The following is a 17,643-nucleotide window of genomic DNA, read 5'->3' on the forward strand; positions in this document are numbered from 1 at the left end:
CAGTTACAGAAAAAATGTTTCTGATGCTCATGACAAGGAAGAGTCTCGCGCAGATGATAACTCTCATGTTGACCAATTGACCAAAGGCAATCATACCGTAATCGGGAAGATTAGTGAGAATGCCTGAGAGATACAGAGACTGAGTTTCAATAGACATGTGCTGAAATTACATTCAGAACATAGTTTATCAGTTGTAGTTATCGTAAAAATTTTTATTGGTTTTGTAACAGACTACATGTTTATGACTGTTGAATTTTGTTGTCATGGCACACAGCTGTTACAACAAGAGCAACTTAATTTACATTAAGAGTGGTAAACTGTAACAGGTTCATTCTGACGCAGGTGAACCCAAGGTGCTTTGTGTACTTTGCCACTGCTATGCTGTGATAAACTTCATTTTTGAGATCTTCGACGTCCACATAATTTTTTCTTACACTATGCGAGGCACATCATCACCAACACTGGGATATTAATGAGCAAAACCTAAAGTCAGTACCTCATTGATGTTCAACTATGTGCATTAAAGAAATCGCAAAAAAGTGAGCAACAAGTGCTGCTAAAGTCTTTTATCTATTAATCAGTATAGAGATACAGTTTCTGTCTGACAGACTTGCAGCCTTTAACTGAAAAGATTTTCTCTTTTTCAGGGAAGAAGGGCATGTCTCTGGCCACTTTATCTGCCAGATCAAAGTCTTCAGTCATGTTCAGATGGACCATCTCAGCCATGACGCACTGACGCACATGCTTCAGCTCCAGAGGTAGGAAAGGAATATAGTGATCAACCAGATGATGATCTATGAGACTGGAGTGCTGAAATCCACCTGTAAAATGTATGGAAACAAATTTCATATTCAGTGCTATGCATAAGTTTAGACACCCATGCTAAAGTTGCCTAAAAAGAGGAATAAAAAATCATCTTTTGGAAATTGATCTTAATGCCTTAATTAAAAAAATGAGGAAAAATCCAACCTTTAAGGACACCAATTTCCTTTGTGAATGAATAATGTATCGTAAATAAATAAAAGTTCTGCATAAGTCAGGACACCCCTATGTTAAATTCCCTTAGAGGCAGGCAGATTTTAATTTTTAAAGGCCAGTTATTTCATGGATCCAGGATACTATGCATCCTGATAAAGTTCCCTAAAGTACCTAGAGACTGGCATGGTTTTGTGTACTGGCTTATGCACCCTGTATTTTGAAGCCGCAGTCCGCAGTTTTTCCTCTTTGTCGCCATCTCTGTTCGAAATCTGCAATTGCAGTTATTCGCGGAATTATCAACTTTACGTGAGTTGTACTTCGACACCCTCGACACGGCACAGCGCGGATGAACACAATGTTTGAGGAGAGTGTGCAGCTGTCAGTCACCGCATCGGTGTGGATACTGTCATTCAGGATCACAGATTATTCTTTTTGGAAGTATGACCAACATAAGAATTTTCACCGGAAAATGTCATCTGAACAAGTAAGTAACATCCACTTTTGTTCTAATTCTGACATTGCAGTAAATCGCGCTGATTAAATCTAACAATCGCTTATCATATCACGCAAAACCGTGCAAATTATACTTTGTTCTCAAATTGTTCATGTTAACAACGTCAGCATTGCGTGACTAGATGTAATGTCCTTCTGATATTATCCTTGTTTTCGCATGGGTCCGGCAGTCTCTTTTTTTCACTCCGAAGTCCGAACAAAGTCTTTTGCATTTTATAACGGGTGAATCTGTTGTCACTCGTGATTGTCGTTTGAACCTTTCTGGATCCGCCATCAAATTGATAAGTTTAATTATATCAAGTGCTGTGAGAAAAGGCTCACACTCATAGCCTACTAGCCGAGACTCTTCTTTATGTGTACAGATGTGACGTAATGACTCAATATAGCCTACTAGCCGAGACTACTTCTTTATGTGTACAGATGTGACGTAATGACTCAATATAGCCGACTAGCCGAGACTCTTCTTTATGTGTACAGATGTGACGTAATGACTCAATATAGTCTACTAGCAGAGACTCTTCTTTATGTGTACAGATGTGACGTAATGACTCAATATAGCCTACTAGCCGAGACTCTTCTTTATGTGTACAGATGTGACGTAATGACTCAATATAGCCGACTAGCCGAGACTCTTCTTTATGTGTACAGATGTGACGTAATGACTCAATATAGCCTACTAGCTGAGACTCTTCTTTATGTGTACAGATGTGACGTAATGACTCAATATAGCCCACTAGCCGAGACTCTTCTTTATGTGTACAGATGTGACGTAATGACTCAATATAGCCTACTAGCTGAGACTCTTCTTTATGTGTTCAGATGTGACGTAATGACTCAATATAGCCGACTAGCCGAGACTCTTCTTTATGTGTACAGATGTGACGTAATGACTCAATATAGCCTACTAGCCGAGACTCTTCTTTATGTGTACAGATGTGACGTAATGACTCAATATAGCCGACTAGCCGAGACTCTTCTTTATGTGTACAGATGTGACGTAATGACTCAATATAGCCTACTAGCTGAGACTCTTCTTTATGTGTACAGATGTGACGTAATGACTCAATATAGCCGACTAGCCGAGACTCTTCTTTATGTGTACAGATGTGACGTAATGACTCAATATAGCCTACTAGCTGAGACTCTTCTTTATGTGTACAGATGTGACGTAATGACTCAATATAGCCCACTAGCCGAGACTCTTCTTTATGTGTACAGATGTGACGTAATGACTCAATATAGCCTACTAGCTGAGACTCTTCTTTATGTGTACAGATGTGGCGTAATGACGCAATATAGCCGACTAGCCGAGACTCTTCTTTATGTGTACAGATGTGACGTAATGACTCAATATAGCCTACTAGCCGAGACTACTTCTTTATGTGTACAGATGTGACGTAATGACTCAATATAGCCTACTAGCCGAGACTCTTCTTTATGTGTACAGATGTGACGTAATGACTCAATATAGCCTACTAGCCGAGACTCTTCTTTATGTGTACAGATGTGACGTAATGACTCAATATAGCCTACTAGCCGAGACTCTTCTTTATGTGTACAGATGTGACGTAATGACTCAATATAGCCGACTAGCCGAGACTCTTCTTTATGTGTACAGATGTGACGTAATGACTCAATATAGCCTACTAGCCGAGACTCTTCTTTATGTGTCCAGATGTGACGTAATGACTCAATATAGCCTACTAGCCGAGACTCTTCTTTATGTGTACAGATGTGACGTAATGACTCAATATAGCCTACTAGCCGAGACTCTTCTTTATGTGTACAGATGTGACGTAATGACTCAATATAGCCGACTAGCTGAGACTCTTCTTTATGTGTACAGATGTGACGTAATGACTCAATATAGCCCACTAGCCGAGACTCTTCTTTATGTGTACAGATGTGACGTAATGACTCAATATAGCCGACTAGCTGAGACTCGTCTTTATGTGTACAGATGTGATGTAATGACTCAATATAGCCTACTAGCCGAGACTCTTCTTTATGTGTCCAGATGTGACGTAATGACTCAATATAGCCGACTAGCTGAGACTCTTCTTTATGTGTACAGATGTGACGTAATGACTCAATATAGCCCACTAGCCGAGACTCTTCTTTATGTGTTCAGATGTGACGTAATGACTCAATATAGCCGACTAGCTGAGACTCGTCTTTATGTGTACAGATGTGATGTAATGACTCAATATAGCCTACTAGCCGAGACTCTTCTTTATGTGTCCAGATGTGACGTAATGACTCAATACAGCCTACTAGCCGAGACTCTTCTTTATGTGTCCAGATGTGATGTAATGACGCAAAGACATGCTTGAATCTCCCGCGGAAATCCACCAGTACCACTGGAATAAAAAACATTATTACAAGCTTACCGCTTTGAATCGAGCTAAGGCAAGCAGAGAGTTTTGAACACTGGCTGGTTATGTATTTATTTTTCTCAAATATGTATTTTGGATAATTTTAACCCACAAAAAGCTACGGACTGCAGCTTTAAGGAAGAACATTTATTTATTTACGATACATTATTCATTCACAAAGGAAATTGGTGTCCTTAAAGGTTGGATTTTTCCTAATTTTTTTTAATTAAGGCATTAAGATCAATTTCCAAAAGATGATTTTTTTTATTCCTCTTTTTAGGCAACTTTAGCATGGGTGTCTAAACTTATGCATAGCACTAATACAAGAATGTAACAATATATGTGGAGGTTTAATGGAAATTAAATGTAATAATTTTAAAAATATAATGAATAATGCCTTTTTTTATTTACCATTTCTATGAAAAACAAATCAAAAACATTTATATAAATATACTTTAAATATATACTTTTGCCATTTTTAAATTTATATTGGAAAATATTTCAATATTCTTTCAATACACACTGTTCTCATCATTTAAGATGTTTAGAGAGATTTTAGTCTCAATTTCTTTGCTGTTCATGCTGATCTCTTCCCGTATTTTGCCTTCTCTCCAGAAATCCAGCGCCATGTCGACAATCACATTCCCACCTGCATTACTACAAACAGTTTCTCATTAGTTGGGTCGATCTTATGGGAGAGTAGAGGTATTTAATTAGCACTCAGCTTGAATCAAACAATTACTTTTTTTACCTGAGAAAGATGAAGATTGCATTGTGAAATGACACTCTGTCTACATGGGCATTGTAGTCCAGAAAAGGTTTTATGCTGTTGATCACCTGAGGATGCATCTTGTCCATTTCATCAAATATGAACATGGAGCGGGGGAACCAATATACTTTGTCAAGAATCAATTTCTTTAGTGTTTCCTGAATATACAGAAAGTGCAAATGCTTATAAGAACATGCAATTTTTGTATATATTTTTTTAAGAATATGATTTACTATGTTTTTAGTATAGCAACACTTACTGTAGTACAGTAGCTATGGTTTGGGTGAAACTATTGTTGGTTCATATAATTAAAGGATCAGTAAGAGGAGTTTAATTTGTTAATTGTAATTAATTTGTGTAATTAATTATTTTTTGTTTGTGTAATTAATTTGTCCATGCTCATATTGACAAAATGTGAAATGGCCAGATGGACAGAACTAACTAGTAAAATATTTGTCTTTTGTTTATTTTAGATACAAAACTGCTTAAAGGAATAGTTCACCCACGAGTTGTACTTTGTTCTGTAAAACATTAGATTTATGCTTAAAACAAGGTAAAGCCATTTGGGATAAGACAAATAAACCCAATTAATGTATCATTAATGTATCTAGAACTTAAGACAAAAATACTGATTAATGAAATAATGTTTTGCAGTGGAAGTCATGGTATATTATTGAGCTTTAATGTTGATGACATGATGTACACGCAGCTTCAGATTCAGCTTGATCTAACCATGCACACATGTTTGGATCAAATGTGGACAAATCCAATTGTTGGTTGACATTTTTAAATTAAATTTGAAACCCAACAGTTAGGTTTGTTCATATTTGACCCAATATGAGTTGAAACCACCCAGCATTTTTTTTGCAAATCACTTGCAACAGCTAGGCTACCTATTCGCGAACTAACTATGGATTATGTAACATGAAATATGTATTTTTTTTACTTACACTGTAGATGTGTGAATGTTCTCTGTGTGGGAAATGGAGCTCCGATGTAAATATGTGAACATGTTTGCTGTTTTCCCCTTTTTTGTAAATGTTTCTTGCGATGATTTTAGCAACATGATTTTTCCCAACTCCTGAAGTCCCATGGAAAGACAGAACCAGTGGTTTGTTTGGGTTTCTGTCAGTCATGAATGACGATACAGCTTTTAATACAACATCAGACACGATGTGCTGTCCAAAGAGAGATTTGTTTAAATCTGCCTTCAAACCTGAAAGATATGTGAAGATATGTGAAGTCAAAAATATTGTTTGTAGTTTGCAATGATAATTTACACTAAAAATGTACACTGTAACTTAGAATTTATAGGCCTACAATAACTATAAATAGCAAGCACAAAACATTTACAAACACAGTAGGCTACTACCACACCTAAAACCACCACACCTGCAATAATGTTGAAAATTTCTCACGGAAAACTAGATTAAATTAGAGTGATGTTATTATAACATTTAGAATAATAAAGGCTGCATTTCAGAAAGTGAATTCTTAAGAAATCTAAAAACACAACACTTCAAATAGACTAATTTCTATATCTCTCCCTTTCGTTCAAAAAGCCCATAGGCTAAACATTTTAACCATGCACAAAAAAAAAAAAAAAAAAAAACCTTACCACATGTAGGCTATGACGCAGGATAAAAATGTATGACTAGGCTACTCTTTCAAGACCCCCCCCCCCCCCCCCAAACTTTACACATTACTGGAAAGTTATTAAAGTTTGCGAAATTAAGTTTGTGACATTCGAAATCACCGTATCTTTTGGAAATAAACAAGAAAACATCTGAAGCGTAAACCTAATTCGTCTAGGCATATATTATTTCCCGGTTATACTCACGTTTAGTGTCAAAAGGCAGCAAACCGTCCCGTTTCAAAACCACGTTAAGCACGTAAGAGCCGACAGCCGCCAACACATCCAGGAAACCTGACGCTAATGTTATATTAGACACCAAAAATAAAACGATTAAAAGATTTTGCGCTAACATTGTGGAAGAGACTCACTCACTCAGTCAGACCTCTTTCAGTTTTTAGTTTCATTTTTGAAAAGGAACTCGGGGGGAACTGACGAACATTCGGCTTCCTATTAAAACATATTTCAAATAAGCAGCTTTACAGAAAATGCATGTGTTTTTTTTTCAATTGTTAGCAAGCATCGGTCAATACTGAAGCCGCGTGTTCAAAACTCTTCACACATTCAGTGAAACAGAAGTCTGAACAATTTTCCATTGCTTTCACACAAAATGCATTCATGATTTTTGTATTGTAGGCATATCATGTTGTAATGTAATTACATACATTCATTACATGTAGCCTAATTGATGCATGTTGTAATTGTAACGTTGACATGCATTTTCTGTAAAGGTGTTCTCAACAGGGAGAATTTCATGTTGGTTTACTCTGTGCTCCAGTTTACCTCACAAAATCCAAAGACATACAGGACAGGCGGATAGAATTGAAGTTTGCCCGTAGGTGTGAGTGTGTGTGTGTGTGTGTGTGTGTGTGTGTGTGCCTGTGTGGCATCCCTTTCATGGCCCGGCTATCTGTGTTTTCGACCCGAGACGCTGGGAAAGACTCCAGCCTCCCCACGACCCTACATAGGACAAGCACTTTGGAAAATGGATGGAATTCATTGACACAGTTGGTGTAAGAATTTTTATTGACCACCAGATGGCGAAGTGGAGCACTCTGTCAAAAGCTGCGAACTTAGCGAGATATATCCATCTGCAGGCCCGCATAGATACACGTATGTATTTTATTTTATATATATATATATATTAAACACACTTATTTACAAAATCTCTCGTTGGGAGACTCGTGTGTATATGTCTATGGCAGGCCTGCAGGCGATATTTTTTTCCACAGGATGGTAGGGGAAGACTCATGAATATTCATTAGGGAACTCATCCCTGATTGGTCTTAACCCCAGTGACTGGTAGGTTTAGGGGCGGGGTTAGGGGTAGGTCATCAGACGAGTAGGAGGTCTCTGCGGAACAAAAGTGGGTGTTTCTAAATTTGTGGGTGTTTTTTCACACTGGTGGGTGATTATAAATCATGCAATGAAAATGATGCCCTTCTCCCGACCCTGACTTGGGCAAATCAGGTAACGCGGTTGAAAACGCACCTCTGTTTATGGCCTCGCCCCCTGATCTGGTAACTCCTATTACCGTCTGCAGAGACCTCTATTTGCATCAGACCCCCAGTGACGGGTAGGTTTATGGGCGGGATTAGGTCATCAGACCAATCAGGGATGAGTTCCCTAATGAATATTCATGAGTCTTCCCCTACCATCCTGTGAAAAAAAATATCGCAGCCCGCAGCACCAGAACCGGAAGTGAGGGGCGGGGCTTAAACATAATAGTTGCGCTACCGATACACGTAGGCCTAATTTTCTTTTGTTAAATATAAGCTGTTTTCACATTGATTTTGTGTCAATGTGAAACATTTCACATTGAATACTTTTTTCTTAAAGTCACGTTTCTGTTCATATAGGCCCTAATATCCATAGCCTAAGATGTAGCCTACAATGAGCAACATTTTAAAACCTAGTCTATTGATCCAGCTTAATGTCAATGAATGGATACAAAGGATATAGCCTACAACTACACCGTTTTTATTTAAAAAAAATATATATATATATATATATATATATTAGGGGTGTGCAAAGCAGCCGGTATTTGTATCTGTATTTGTATTTGTTGAGGGGGGAAAAGTATTTGTATTTGTATTTGTATTCGAGTAAAATTCCAAATAGGCGTAAAAATACTTTTTTTTTTTTGCGTTACACTTCTAATTTACGTTATAGTGTAAGACATTATATATTTATACTAAGAATACTTAGTATTCTTTAATTATATCCATTATAATAATTATGGATATGCAAAATTGGTTGATGTTTTTCCATAAATCCAGCAATGAACATGTAACAAGGAACGTCATTGAAAAGATAATAACAATATGATATAATAAAATGCTTCCACACAGAACTTGAGCAAGTTTTTTTGGCTGGTGGAGGACCAAGAAAGAATATTGTCGTTCTGAGACCATTTACATCTAAAATAATGATAATGGCATAATAATGCAAAACTTTTATTTCTAAAGACTATTTAACACTGAAAATGGAAAACATTTTAAATATCCACAATAAATGAACAAAACAACCAAAAACAATAAAAGCAATGGACTCTCAGTCTCTGTTAACAAAAAATGCACTTGAATAAATACCAAAAACAATAAATAAAATGGATGTAAACAAAACCTGACCCTACCCTATGATAAATTATTTTTTATTAAAGCATTAACACACAAACCACTGTTAATTTAACATAAAAGCAAGCAGCTACTGCGTGCATGGTCTGGCATGACTGAATGCGCTCAAAGTGCGCTCCCTTAATAATCCCTAAAAAGCTGACAGTTCATCGCGATCTCACACATCTCTGTTATTATCAATGAATCTTTCATAATATCCACACTTTGTTTGTTATAATTAGAGGATGTACCAGCATACATAATTCAGCACTGAACAAAAAGTCCGTTTTGAGCGGTGAGGGGAGTCTATCTTAAATGCTTCTGATTGGCCAATTGCGTTCAAGAAATCAACACATATGTCTGTGATTGGCTACATCGCTCAACGCTGCAAACATGTTATGAATAGAAACTCTGGCCTGTAAATCGTTTCTATTTTGTTTTAGTTGTTCTTGTTGCTTTTCTGCAACAGATGAATACAAATCTATTAGTCTGTATATGTTTTATTCATAGATATTTCTAGTTTGCGGGAGTCCCGCGAATCGTTTTATTCTCCCGCAACCCGCACACACAGAGTGAGTGCATTACCGCCCGCGCCCGCGCTCGCGCTCGGCCATCAGATCTAGTCCCGCGCCGCGTCAAGATTCGCTTCCCGAAAGTTATAAACTGCCTCCGGAACCCAGTTAAGGTACAAAAATCTATTCAACAAAAATAGTGATGCAGTTAAGTGTTTTTCGCTCGGCCGAGCCCTCTCTGTTGCTGTGTGGAGCAGCCTGTGTCAGTCACCTCCTGAACGTCACTCACTCACTCTAACGGGCATGCACTGCAGTGCGGTCTCACGAGGAAACGCAGCTTTTTGATATAAAGTTTTTCTTGTTCCCGAATACAAATATTTTTAAAGTATTTGTTCGAAATAAGTATTCGTAAAAAACACGTTATTTGTGCCTTTCCGAATACCGTATTTGGGTTCGGCTCCACCCCTAATATATAGGCCTATATATTTAAAAATGTGTAATGTTGTAATTAAGTGTTTCCCATTTGACTGAGTGATAGTAGGCCTATTATTTCTTTCACGTTCATGTTGTTACAAATAAGTATGAAAATTAGAGGTGGGCATAGATTATTTTTTTTAATCTAGATTAAAATGGCTCATTTGAATTCTCCCGAAGGCATTCAGAATATGTGTGCTACCCAAATAATGACTAAAAGTAAGTCTTTTTCAGAATAGTTTGCCTCGCGTAGGGATGTGCATTTCTGCCAAAAATGCCATTCGACAATCGAGGAGCAAAAGTCGAATATCGTTAAAAAACAAAAACACAAAAAAAACGCAATGACAGAAAGGGAAGCCAATTTCATCTTTAGCGATTTGTCATCAAACAAACTGTTTATTAATTGAACAAGTAACATGTTTTCGTCCTTTTTTTAACATGGCTAATTGGAAGAAGAAGAAAAACAATACGCACGACAGTCCGTTTTTGCATCGCCAATGCTCGTTAGATCAAAAAATAATGTCATCATATGTCATAAGAATTTTATGTGAACCTGCCTTGTTACTGCAATAGCCTCATTTTTAAACAAATTAGTTTCAATCAATGTAAACTATTCGTGTGATTATCCCACTGCGCAATACACGCGCAATACACACACATGCATTACCTGAATGAAATGAAATCGAATGTATCGTCCTGTGGAATCATTCATTCACAGACAGCTTACGAAGATGTTCAACTAATAAAGATCTTCATCGCTGGCAAAAATATGATGCATTTGCAGATTTGCATTCACTAGACTAGACTGTAGATCGGCCACTTCATCCAACGCTCTTGATGCTCTTAAATCTTCCTGTTTCGACTCCGAGTGTGAATTGAAACTTGAAAGCGCTTCAGACGATTCAGTGCGCGAGGAACTGAACAGATCAACTGATTCGCGAACCGATTTAGACAGATCATCTGACAACTTGATGAACTCTTTGAACAGAATCGATTCAAAAGAGTGAATCATTTGTAAATGAGCATCGCTCATGCCCATACAAAGGACACAGCGCGCTTGGAATAAACTCATTTAACAACGTATTGCATTAAAATAAAGTAACGAGAGGAACGTCGCCCAACGTAACAAAGTAAAAGTAGGCCTACACCTTGTGTCCCTGACAGGAAAATACCCTACTGCGCGATCTGTGACAGTAGGCGCGGCGTCATACTACACATTAGAATTGCGCGAAATAACGATATTCGAAAAAGCTATTTATGATCCCAACCCAACTTTGATTAACGGCAATATTTTTTTAATCGCTCGATAAGAGTCTCACGTTAACGCATCACGTTAACGCCGATAACGGCCCAGCACTAATGAAAATATTAATTTTAATGGATATTACGTCAACGATTCTACAACTACAACTTTTTTATTATTTTAAAAAATATATTAATAAATGTGTTACATGTTGTAAAGTGTTTCCCATTTGACTTTATATTTGATCGTATTAATTCCTTCATGTTAAGTTACAATACTGAGATGGCGTTTTTAATGTCAAATAAAAATAACCATTTAATACAAAGCCTTGAACAAGTGAAATCTCAGTCTTTTCATCACTGAAAACAAAATGAATACATAATATTAATAAATAATTATTTAGGCTATACATTAATATGAATAATATTTTTTGACAAATGCAAAAAAAAGAAGCTTTATTGATAAAATGTGAAAGACGTGCAGATTTTTTTTTAGCAGATGAACACGTAAAAGAATATTTCACTTAAAAATGAACATTCTGTCATCATTTACTCACCCTCAAGTTGTTTCAACCCTGTATGAATATCTTTCTTCTGCTGAACACAAATGTGTTTTTCTCTATGACAAACAAATAGGATATTTAAAAGAATAGGTAAACGGCTCATAAAAAATAAAACATGCAAACAACAAATAATCATCTTAAAACACAAAACCTGTTGACTCTTAAGCCCATCATGGCATTTCTGCAGAAAACCCCTCAAGTTGTTTCAACCCTATGAATTTCTTTCTTCTGCTGAACACAAAAAAGATATTTTGAAGAATGTCGGCAAACAGTTGATGGACCCCATTGACTTACATAGTATTTTTTCTTCTACTATGGAAGTCAATGGGGTCCATAAACCTATGGCCATATGGTCATGCATGAATGCTATGTAGTTTCATGGAAAATGAACTAATTGTAATGGCCATAGCTGTTTATTCCTCTTCATGCAGAGTTTAGCTCCAACACGCCTGCCTGGAAGTTTTCATTGATCCTAATGACCACAGGACCTGAAGTGGGACACTCACAGTGCGAGAGAGGGGGTTCAGCAAGAGATCAGCAAAATTATTTACATTTTGTTTCTTATATTATATCTTGTTTTATTTCATTTCTACGTGTAATTCCTATGTAGCCGATGTCTGTACTTTCTTCTGCAATGGAAGCTCCTGTCACAAAGGAGCACAAAGTGTAATTCCAAAAGACCAATTGCTTGTGTGTGTAAACAACATACTTGGCAAATAAAGCTCATTCTGATTCTGCTGATGCCCAGCGGGTGGAGCCAACAAGTAACGTATTCAGTCAAGAGTGCAGATGAATTTATAAACAGATACCGCTGGGGGGGTAAATACATTGAACCTCGATTTCAACATCCACAAAAAGTCATCATTTTGTAAACAATATCTCAAAATAGTATATTCAGGTTAACATAGGGACATTAAATGTGTCAGTAAGAAACTAAAAAGTGAGTAAAAAAACGAATAAGAGCCAGGAAGCAAACACATTGAGGTAAAATGATTATCTCTCTCTGGCGCCTCTAGCGGCTGAACTCAGATTTTGCAGGATCTCTTGACTAAAGGTGATTTGAATGAATCAATGGGAAACGCTTTCCATGGCTGAAACAGACTCAGAGTAGAGGGAGCAGCCCCAGACAAAGCGGCGAGAAACTTTCACGCTGATAATCACCAGTCCTGACTCACCAAGCATGGATTTACACCAGACAGAGCTGGTGAGGTAGACTCGGCACCTTTCTGCGGGGATGAAAGCGACATTGGAGTGAATTTGAAGTCCTGCTGCTGCTGAATGGACGAGCTTATTTTCTCTCTGAGGGTCGATCATGAAGCTTTACAATGCAACAGGTTAGTGAGGAGTGAGTTTCGATAATGATCAATCATCCACTAAATCAAATGCGATCACTGTATCTTATTGGTGAATTAATCTTGTTGTAGTCCATGTATTAATCGCTAAGGTGCATAAGTAAACAGCATGCACGCTTAGCCGTTGAAATTACAATGCAACATAATACTGGAGATCAAAGGAGATGCAGCCAAATCTGGCCTGTTATGCAAACCTGGGTCTGCATTTATTATGTGCATGCAGTGCTAATATATTGTGGACCAGTGACAAGGATTTATGAAAAAGAGAAACTACTTTTTAAAATCTAGTTCAAAACATTTGGCAAGTTCTTAGAAATATAATTTATGTTGGTTTCAATGAAATGTAAATGTGAATTTCAAACATTTTAAAACTATTTTCTACAATTTTCTACAAAAGATTTAATGACTGAAATGTCAAGTGTTGTTAACACCTGTGTAAAAAGTGTTGTTAAAAGTACTCTTATATAAAAGTATACTTTTAAACACTTTTTAAAATATGATTGACAACTTAATATTACTTAGTATTAACAACATTTGTTTTTGTCAATATTTCAGCCTTTTTTATTGTAGACTTTTCTTCTTCTTTACAATTTCTGGACAGTCACACCATGTTAACATTTTTAACTTTAAACCAGACGAAAAAATATCAGCATTACATTTAATTCACAAATTGTATGCTCTTATATTGAATGTTTTTCTGAATAATTTAATATATCCAGAGAGAACCAAACTAGCATTATATATTTATATTTGTATACAGTATATTTATATTTTACTTTGCTGTGTGACCAGATGCAACAGCATGAACTGCAAACTGTAGCTAACTTCCATACAAAGTATTCATTAACATTAATTGTATTGTATATATCTCCAGGTTAACCTAGTTTGATTAAAGAGATAAATACTGCCAGGGGTGTTTGTAGATCTCATTCCAACTTCACTTCACAAATCTGGTCGTAATATTGACAATTAGATGCTTACCCAAATTTGGGTGATGTGTCCCATCTGGTATCTATGCCCCTGGCAGTAAAAGTTGTTCATTCTCCAATCATCATGGCAGGAGTCGTGTGTGACCGCTGGTGACCCCCCCACCAGCTGTTTCAGTGTGGATTTCTACCTCAACACAAAGGACGTAGAGTAAAGGCGCACATCATGGTACCCAACAAGTGGATTATGCATCCAGGTCTTCACAAATCGCCTCCTAGAAGTTGGCTTGGCATCCGGCTACGTCTCAGTAAGTTTGTGTTTTCCTCTGACTTTTATGAAAAAAAATGTTTTTAAATGTCATGAAAAATGTTAGCTCCTAATGACTTGACAGATGAATGACTTCAATCGGTCTGTCTTGGCGCTCTTGCATATTCATGTTTCTGCATAACTTTTTAAGTTGAACAAATAATTGATGTTGATGCTTCAAATCCCATAAACAAGTCAGCCAATAGTCATGGTTTGACATTAAAGGAATTACATATTATATATGCCACCAATGTAGCATATGTAGCACTCTCTGAACATAGTTTAGTAAGTATTGATTGGTTGAAATGTTAAGCAATTGCAATTGGTCCTGTGTGTGTTTGTGTATGATGTATTCATCCGGTGGAATTATAAAAATGAGTTACAGCAAATCCCTTATCTGTTTACATAATTTAAATATTAGGGAATTTTAATGTTTAATTGGTTGCGAATCAGACAAGTTAAGTGGCCTCTTCTTTATAAAATTCGAAAATGACGATATTTTTATGCATTTTATGATATTTTTTTGCATTTCTGATAGAAAGGTGCATTATTGATTACTGGTTTTGGCCAAAATATTTAAGATATTCTGGTCCCTAGATATGGCTCAGGTCACTCCTTCAATCTAGCCTAAATCTGTAGGGCTTTTTTCAATCATTTTATCATCCGCCAAAATAATAAGTCAGATTCCTAAACCGAAAAGTAATGGCTATAGTAATAGTATTGCTTGACCTAGCCAGCACCATAAATGCATAAGCATGCTATCAAAAACACATTAATTTAGAGATGTTTTGTTGCTTTTATTGGACGTTATTTGAACTTTATTTGAGTTTTTGGATGGTTTGGCCATTCTATACTACTACTTTCAACAAACTGACATGCATGGACATTTTTTGCTGTTTCCAAACATTTTCCTGCTTGATTATATTGACCTCTGCAATCTCGAAAAGATTAGCCTTCCAGTCTGTATGGTTATTTATAGAAACCCAAACAAAAGTGTGGTGCACGCCAGAGGCTTCTTAGCTCAGCGGGGGCTGCAAGTTACCCTCAGTGTACCAGACCACTCAAGCCTCCCTAAAATACATGGGTTTAATCTCCAAGCATCTGGTGTTTAAGGCTTGTCTGAGAAGGAGATTCTGCCTCACTCAAGTTTGATTAGTCATTTTATCTTAACACAGTTACCTGGTGTGTTTTTCCTCCCTCATTTTGGATGCATAATGTCAACTGACTGCCCTTTAAGGCTCTTAGCTTGATATGCTTCCTGAAAATGTTCATTGCATCACAGTATAAGACTGTGTTTTAAGTTGGTTACTCTTGCATCCACTAATTCTTTGCCCCAAACACTGGCAAATCCTTCTACTTAGACTAATCTTATTATCTGAAGTGTCAAGTGGTATTTATTTACCAGTTTGTGTTTCTCTTAGCTACATTTGGTTTGTCCAGTGGTAGTCATGTTTTCTAAAAGTTACTAAATGCAAGAGGTCATCACTAAATTATAGCTTAATTCATTTTTGTGTTGTCTGTTTGACTCTTCTTTGCCATTTGCATGTTAATTAAGGGGCCGTTTACACTTCAACTTTTTCAACTAAAAACGTAAACCGTTTGAAAACGGCTTTTAAAGTGCAAGTTTTGGAAAATGATACCGTTAACGTCTCCGCGTAAACTACAAAAACGAGAATTTGTGAAAACGGAAACGTCATGCGCATGCGTATCTACTGGCCTGGCAGGAATAATACAGCGTTTTTAGTCGTTTTCGTGGATCTGTGTGAACGGGGATTGTTTTGACAATGTTGTCGTCTGTACGTGAAAAACGCAAAGGAAAAACGTTTCTGTTTTTAGCACATCGTTGTCGTGTAAATGTACCCTAAGGTATGAGGCTTAATTTTCAGTGGACAGATGATCAAATTGGTAAAAACTTTCCATACATACTAGCCTACCCTGAAGGACGGACTGAAGGACGGATATCTAGAAACCAGAATATCATAGAGAATTGGGCTTTTTTTTTTTTGTCTTGGGGTCAGTAAGGAACCACCTAGCAACCACCCATAACTCCATAGCAACTGCATAGCAATGCCATTGCACTTTGAGTTTTGTATGGGTAAAATGTAAAAATATAGTTATACGTGCTGCAAAAAAGTGTTTAAAACCGTATGAAAAGGACATTTTACACAAAAAACCGACAATTTTCTTGTTAATGAATTGACTGATTCTTTCACAAGCACTTAGTTTGAATCAAAAGTCGCGTTACATCTTATTAAAGTGATCAAAGCAAATACGTAATGAAATATCGCTGGTAACTTAACTCGCATTGACGTAATAGATGATAGCCTTTACTTGAGAGACTGTATTGTTAGCATGACTCAAAGTCAAATGCAACCCCCTACATGCACACAAAAACACACCGCAGGGTTATTGCTATCAGCTTTTCAAGTCCTGAGATGATGTAATGCTCATGAACAGGCTCTCGCAGCTGTTAGCCGTTCCCTCCACCGTTCAATAGCCCTGTTAGCCTTACAGCTTTCCCATCATCCCTCACCCTGTCACGCTTTCAACTTGCTTTTATCACACACTAGGAAGGCTTAAGACTGTGCTATTAGCATATTGTTGTTCTTCTTCCAGGTCCTGCCCTTGGTTTAAGTGCTTGTTTAGCTATTAGACCCTTTGAATGAATGAGATTAGCTGTAATTTAGCCGTGAACTTGCAGTTGGAGTCGTTTGGAAGCGCCGCTGTCGGAGCCTGAAGGTGAAATTTGTGTTCCTTCATTTAGGTCCCAGCTGAGATGAGTAATGAAAATGTTCACTAGCATGCTCTACATACTTCACTGCAAGACTTTGGCTTAAATAATAAAATATAGGATTTTTTAGTGATGATAAGGAATGTTTTTAGACTAATATTGTATTGCACTGGTATTTAAAATAAAGCATGTCCTGTATTTTACGAAAGTCACGTTACATGATTTGACTGATTTGGACGTTAAGTCTAGGCTTTCGAGGGGCAGAGAAAGCACAGCGCTTTAAAGTAAAGGAATTGCATTCGCACAATGATAATTTTATTTTGATTATCACGTTTTCATAATTGTTGGACTTGGAAGCCAAAATCGATACCGAAACTAAAATTTGATGTAACGCATAGTCCTACTGCTGTTGAATTGTTCTTCAAATGCATCACCACGCATGCAAGACACATGATTGAGACGCATGAAATAATTTGGCCAATCAGCACAGCCATCTAGTAGGCAGTCATTGCTGTATTTTAACATTATTACGAGGACATAAAAGATCACAATCTCTTTAGTAGAGGTCCTGGGTAAGATTTGTATGCACTTCATTTAGCGGAGAATATCTCAACTGTTATAGACTAATATGACCCCATTGAACAACGTGGGAT

The 17,643-nt window shown here is 37.0% G+C and overlaps 2 protein-coding genes across 2 annotated transcripts in view; one reads left to right on the plus strand and one right to left on the minus strand.

The window, feature by feature from the left end:
• Positions 1–551: 551 nt before the first annotated feature.
• On the minus strand, positions 552–6,643 carry LOC130090595 (torsin-1A-like). Its single transcript, XM_056258042.1, has 5 exons — positions 6,476–6,643; positions 5,586–5,851; positions 4,618–4,793; positions 4,390–4,523; positions 552–821 (listed from the first exon to the last, which is right to left on the minus strand). Exons 1-5 carry the CDS (start codon positions 6,621–6,623, stop codon positions 574–576), a joined length of 972 nt encoding a protein of 323 aa, XP_056114017.1. The 5' UTR covers positions 6,624–6,643; the 3' UTR covers positions 552–573.
• Positions 6,644–12,775: 6,132 nt separating this feature from the next.
• Positions 12,776–17,643, plus strand: part of plekhg5b (pleckstrin homology domain containing, family G (with RhoGef domain) member 5b) — a 73,436-nt gene continuing 68,568 nt past the window's right edge. The window contains exons 1-2 of the mRNA XM_056258032.1: positions 12,776–13,008; positions 14,087–14,260. Of these exons, the coding sequence (XP_056114007.1) occupies positions 14,179–14,260 (82 nt within the window). The 5' untranslated portion in view covers positions 12,776–13,008; positions 14,087–14,178. The remainder of the gene's footprint in view (positions 13,009–14,086; positions 14,261–17,643) is intronic.

The sequence above is a fragment of the Rhinichthys klamathensis genome, unplaced genomic scaffold (genome assembly GCF_029890125.1).
Source record: "Rhinichthys klamathensis goyatoka isolate OS25496 unplaced genomic scaffold, OSU_Roscu_1.1 h1tg000147l_1, whole genome shotgun sequence".
Classification (NCBI taxonomy): domain Eukaryota; kingdom Metazoa; phylum Chordata; class Actinopteri; order Cypriniformes; family Leuciscidae; genus Rhinichthys; species Rhinichthys klamathensis.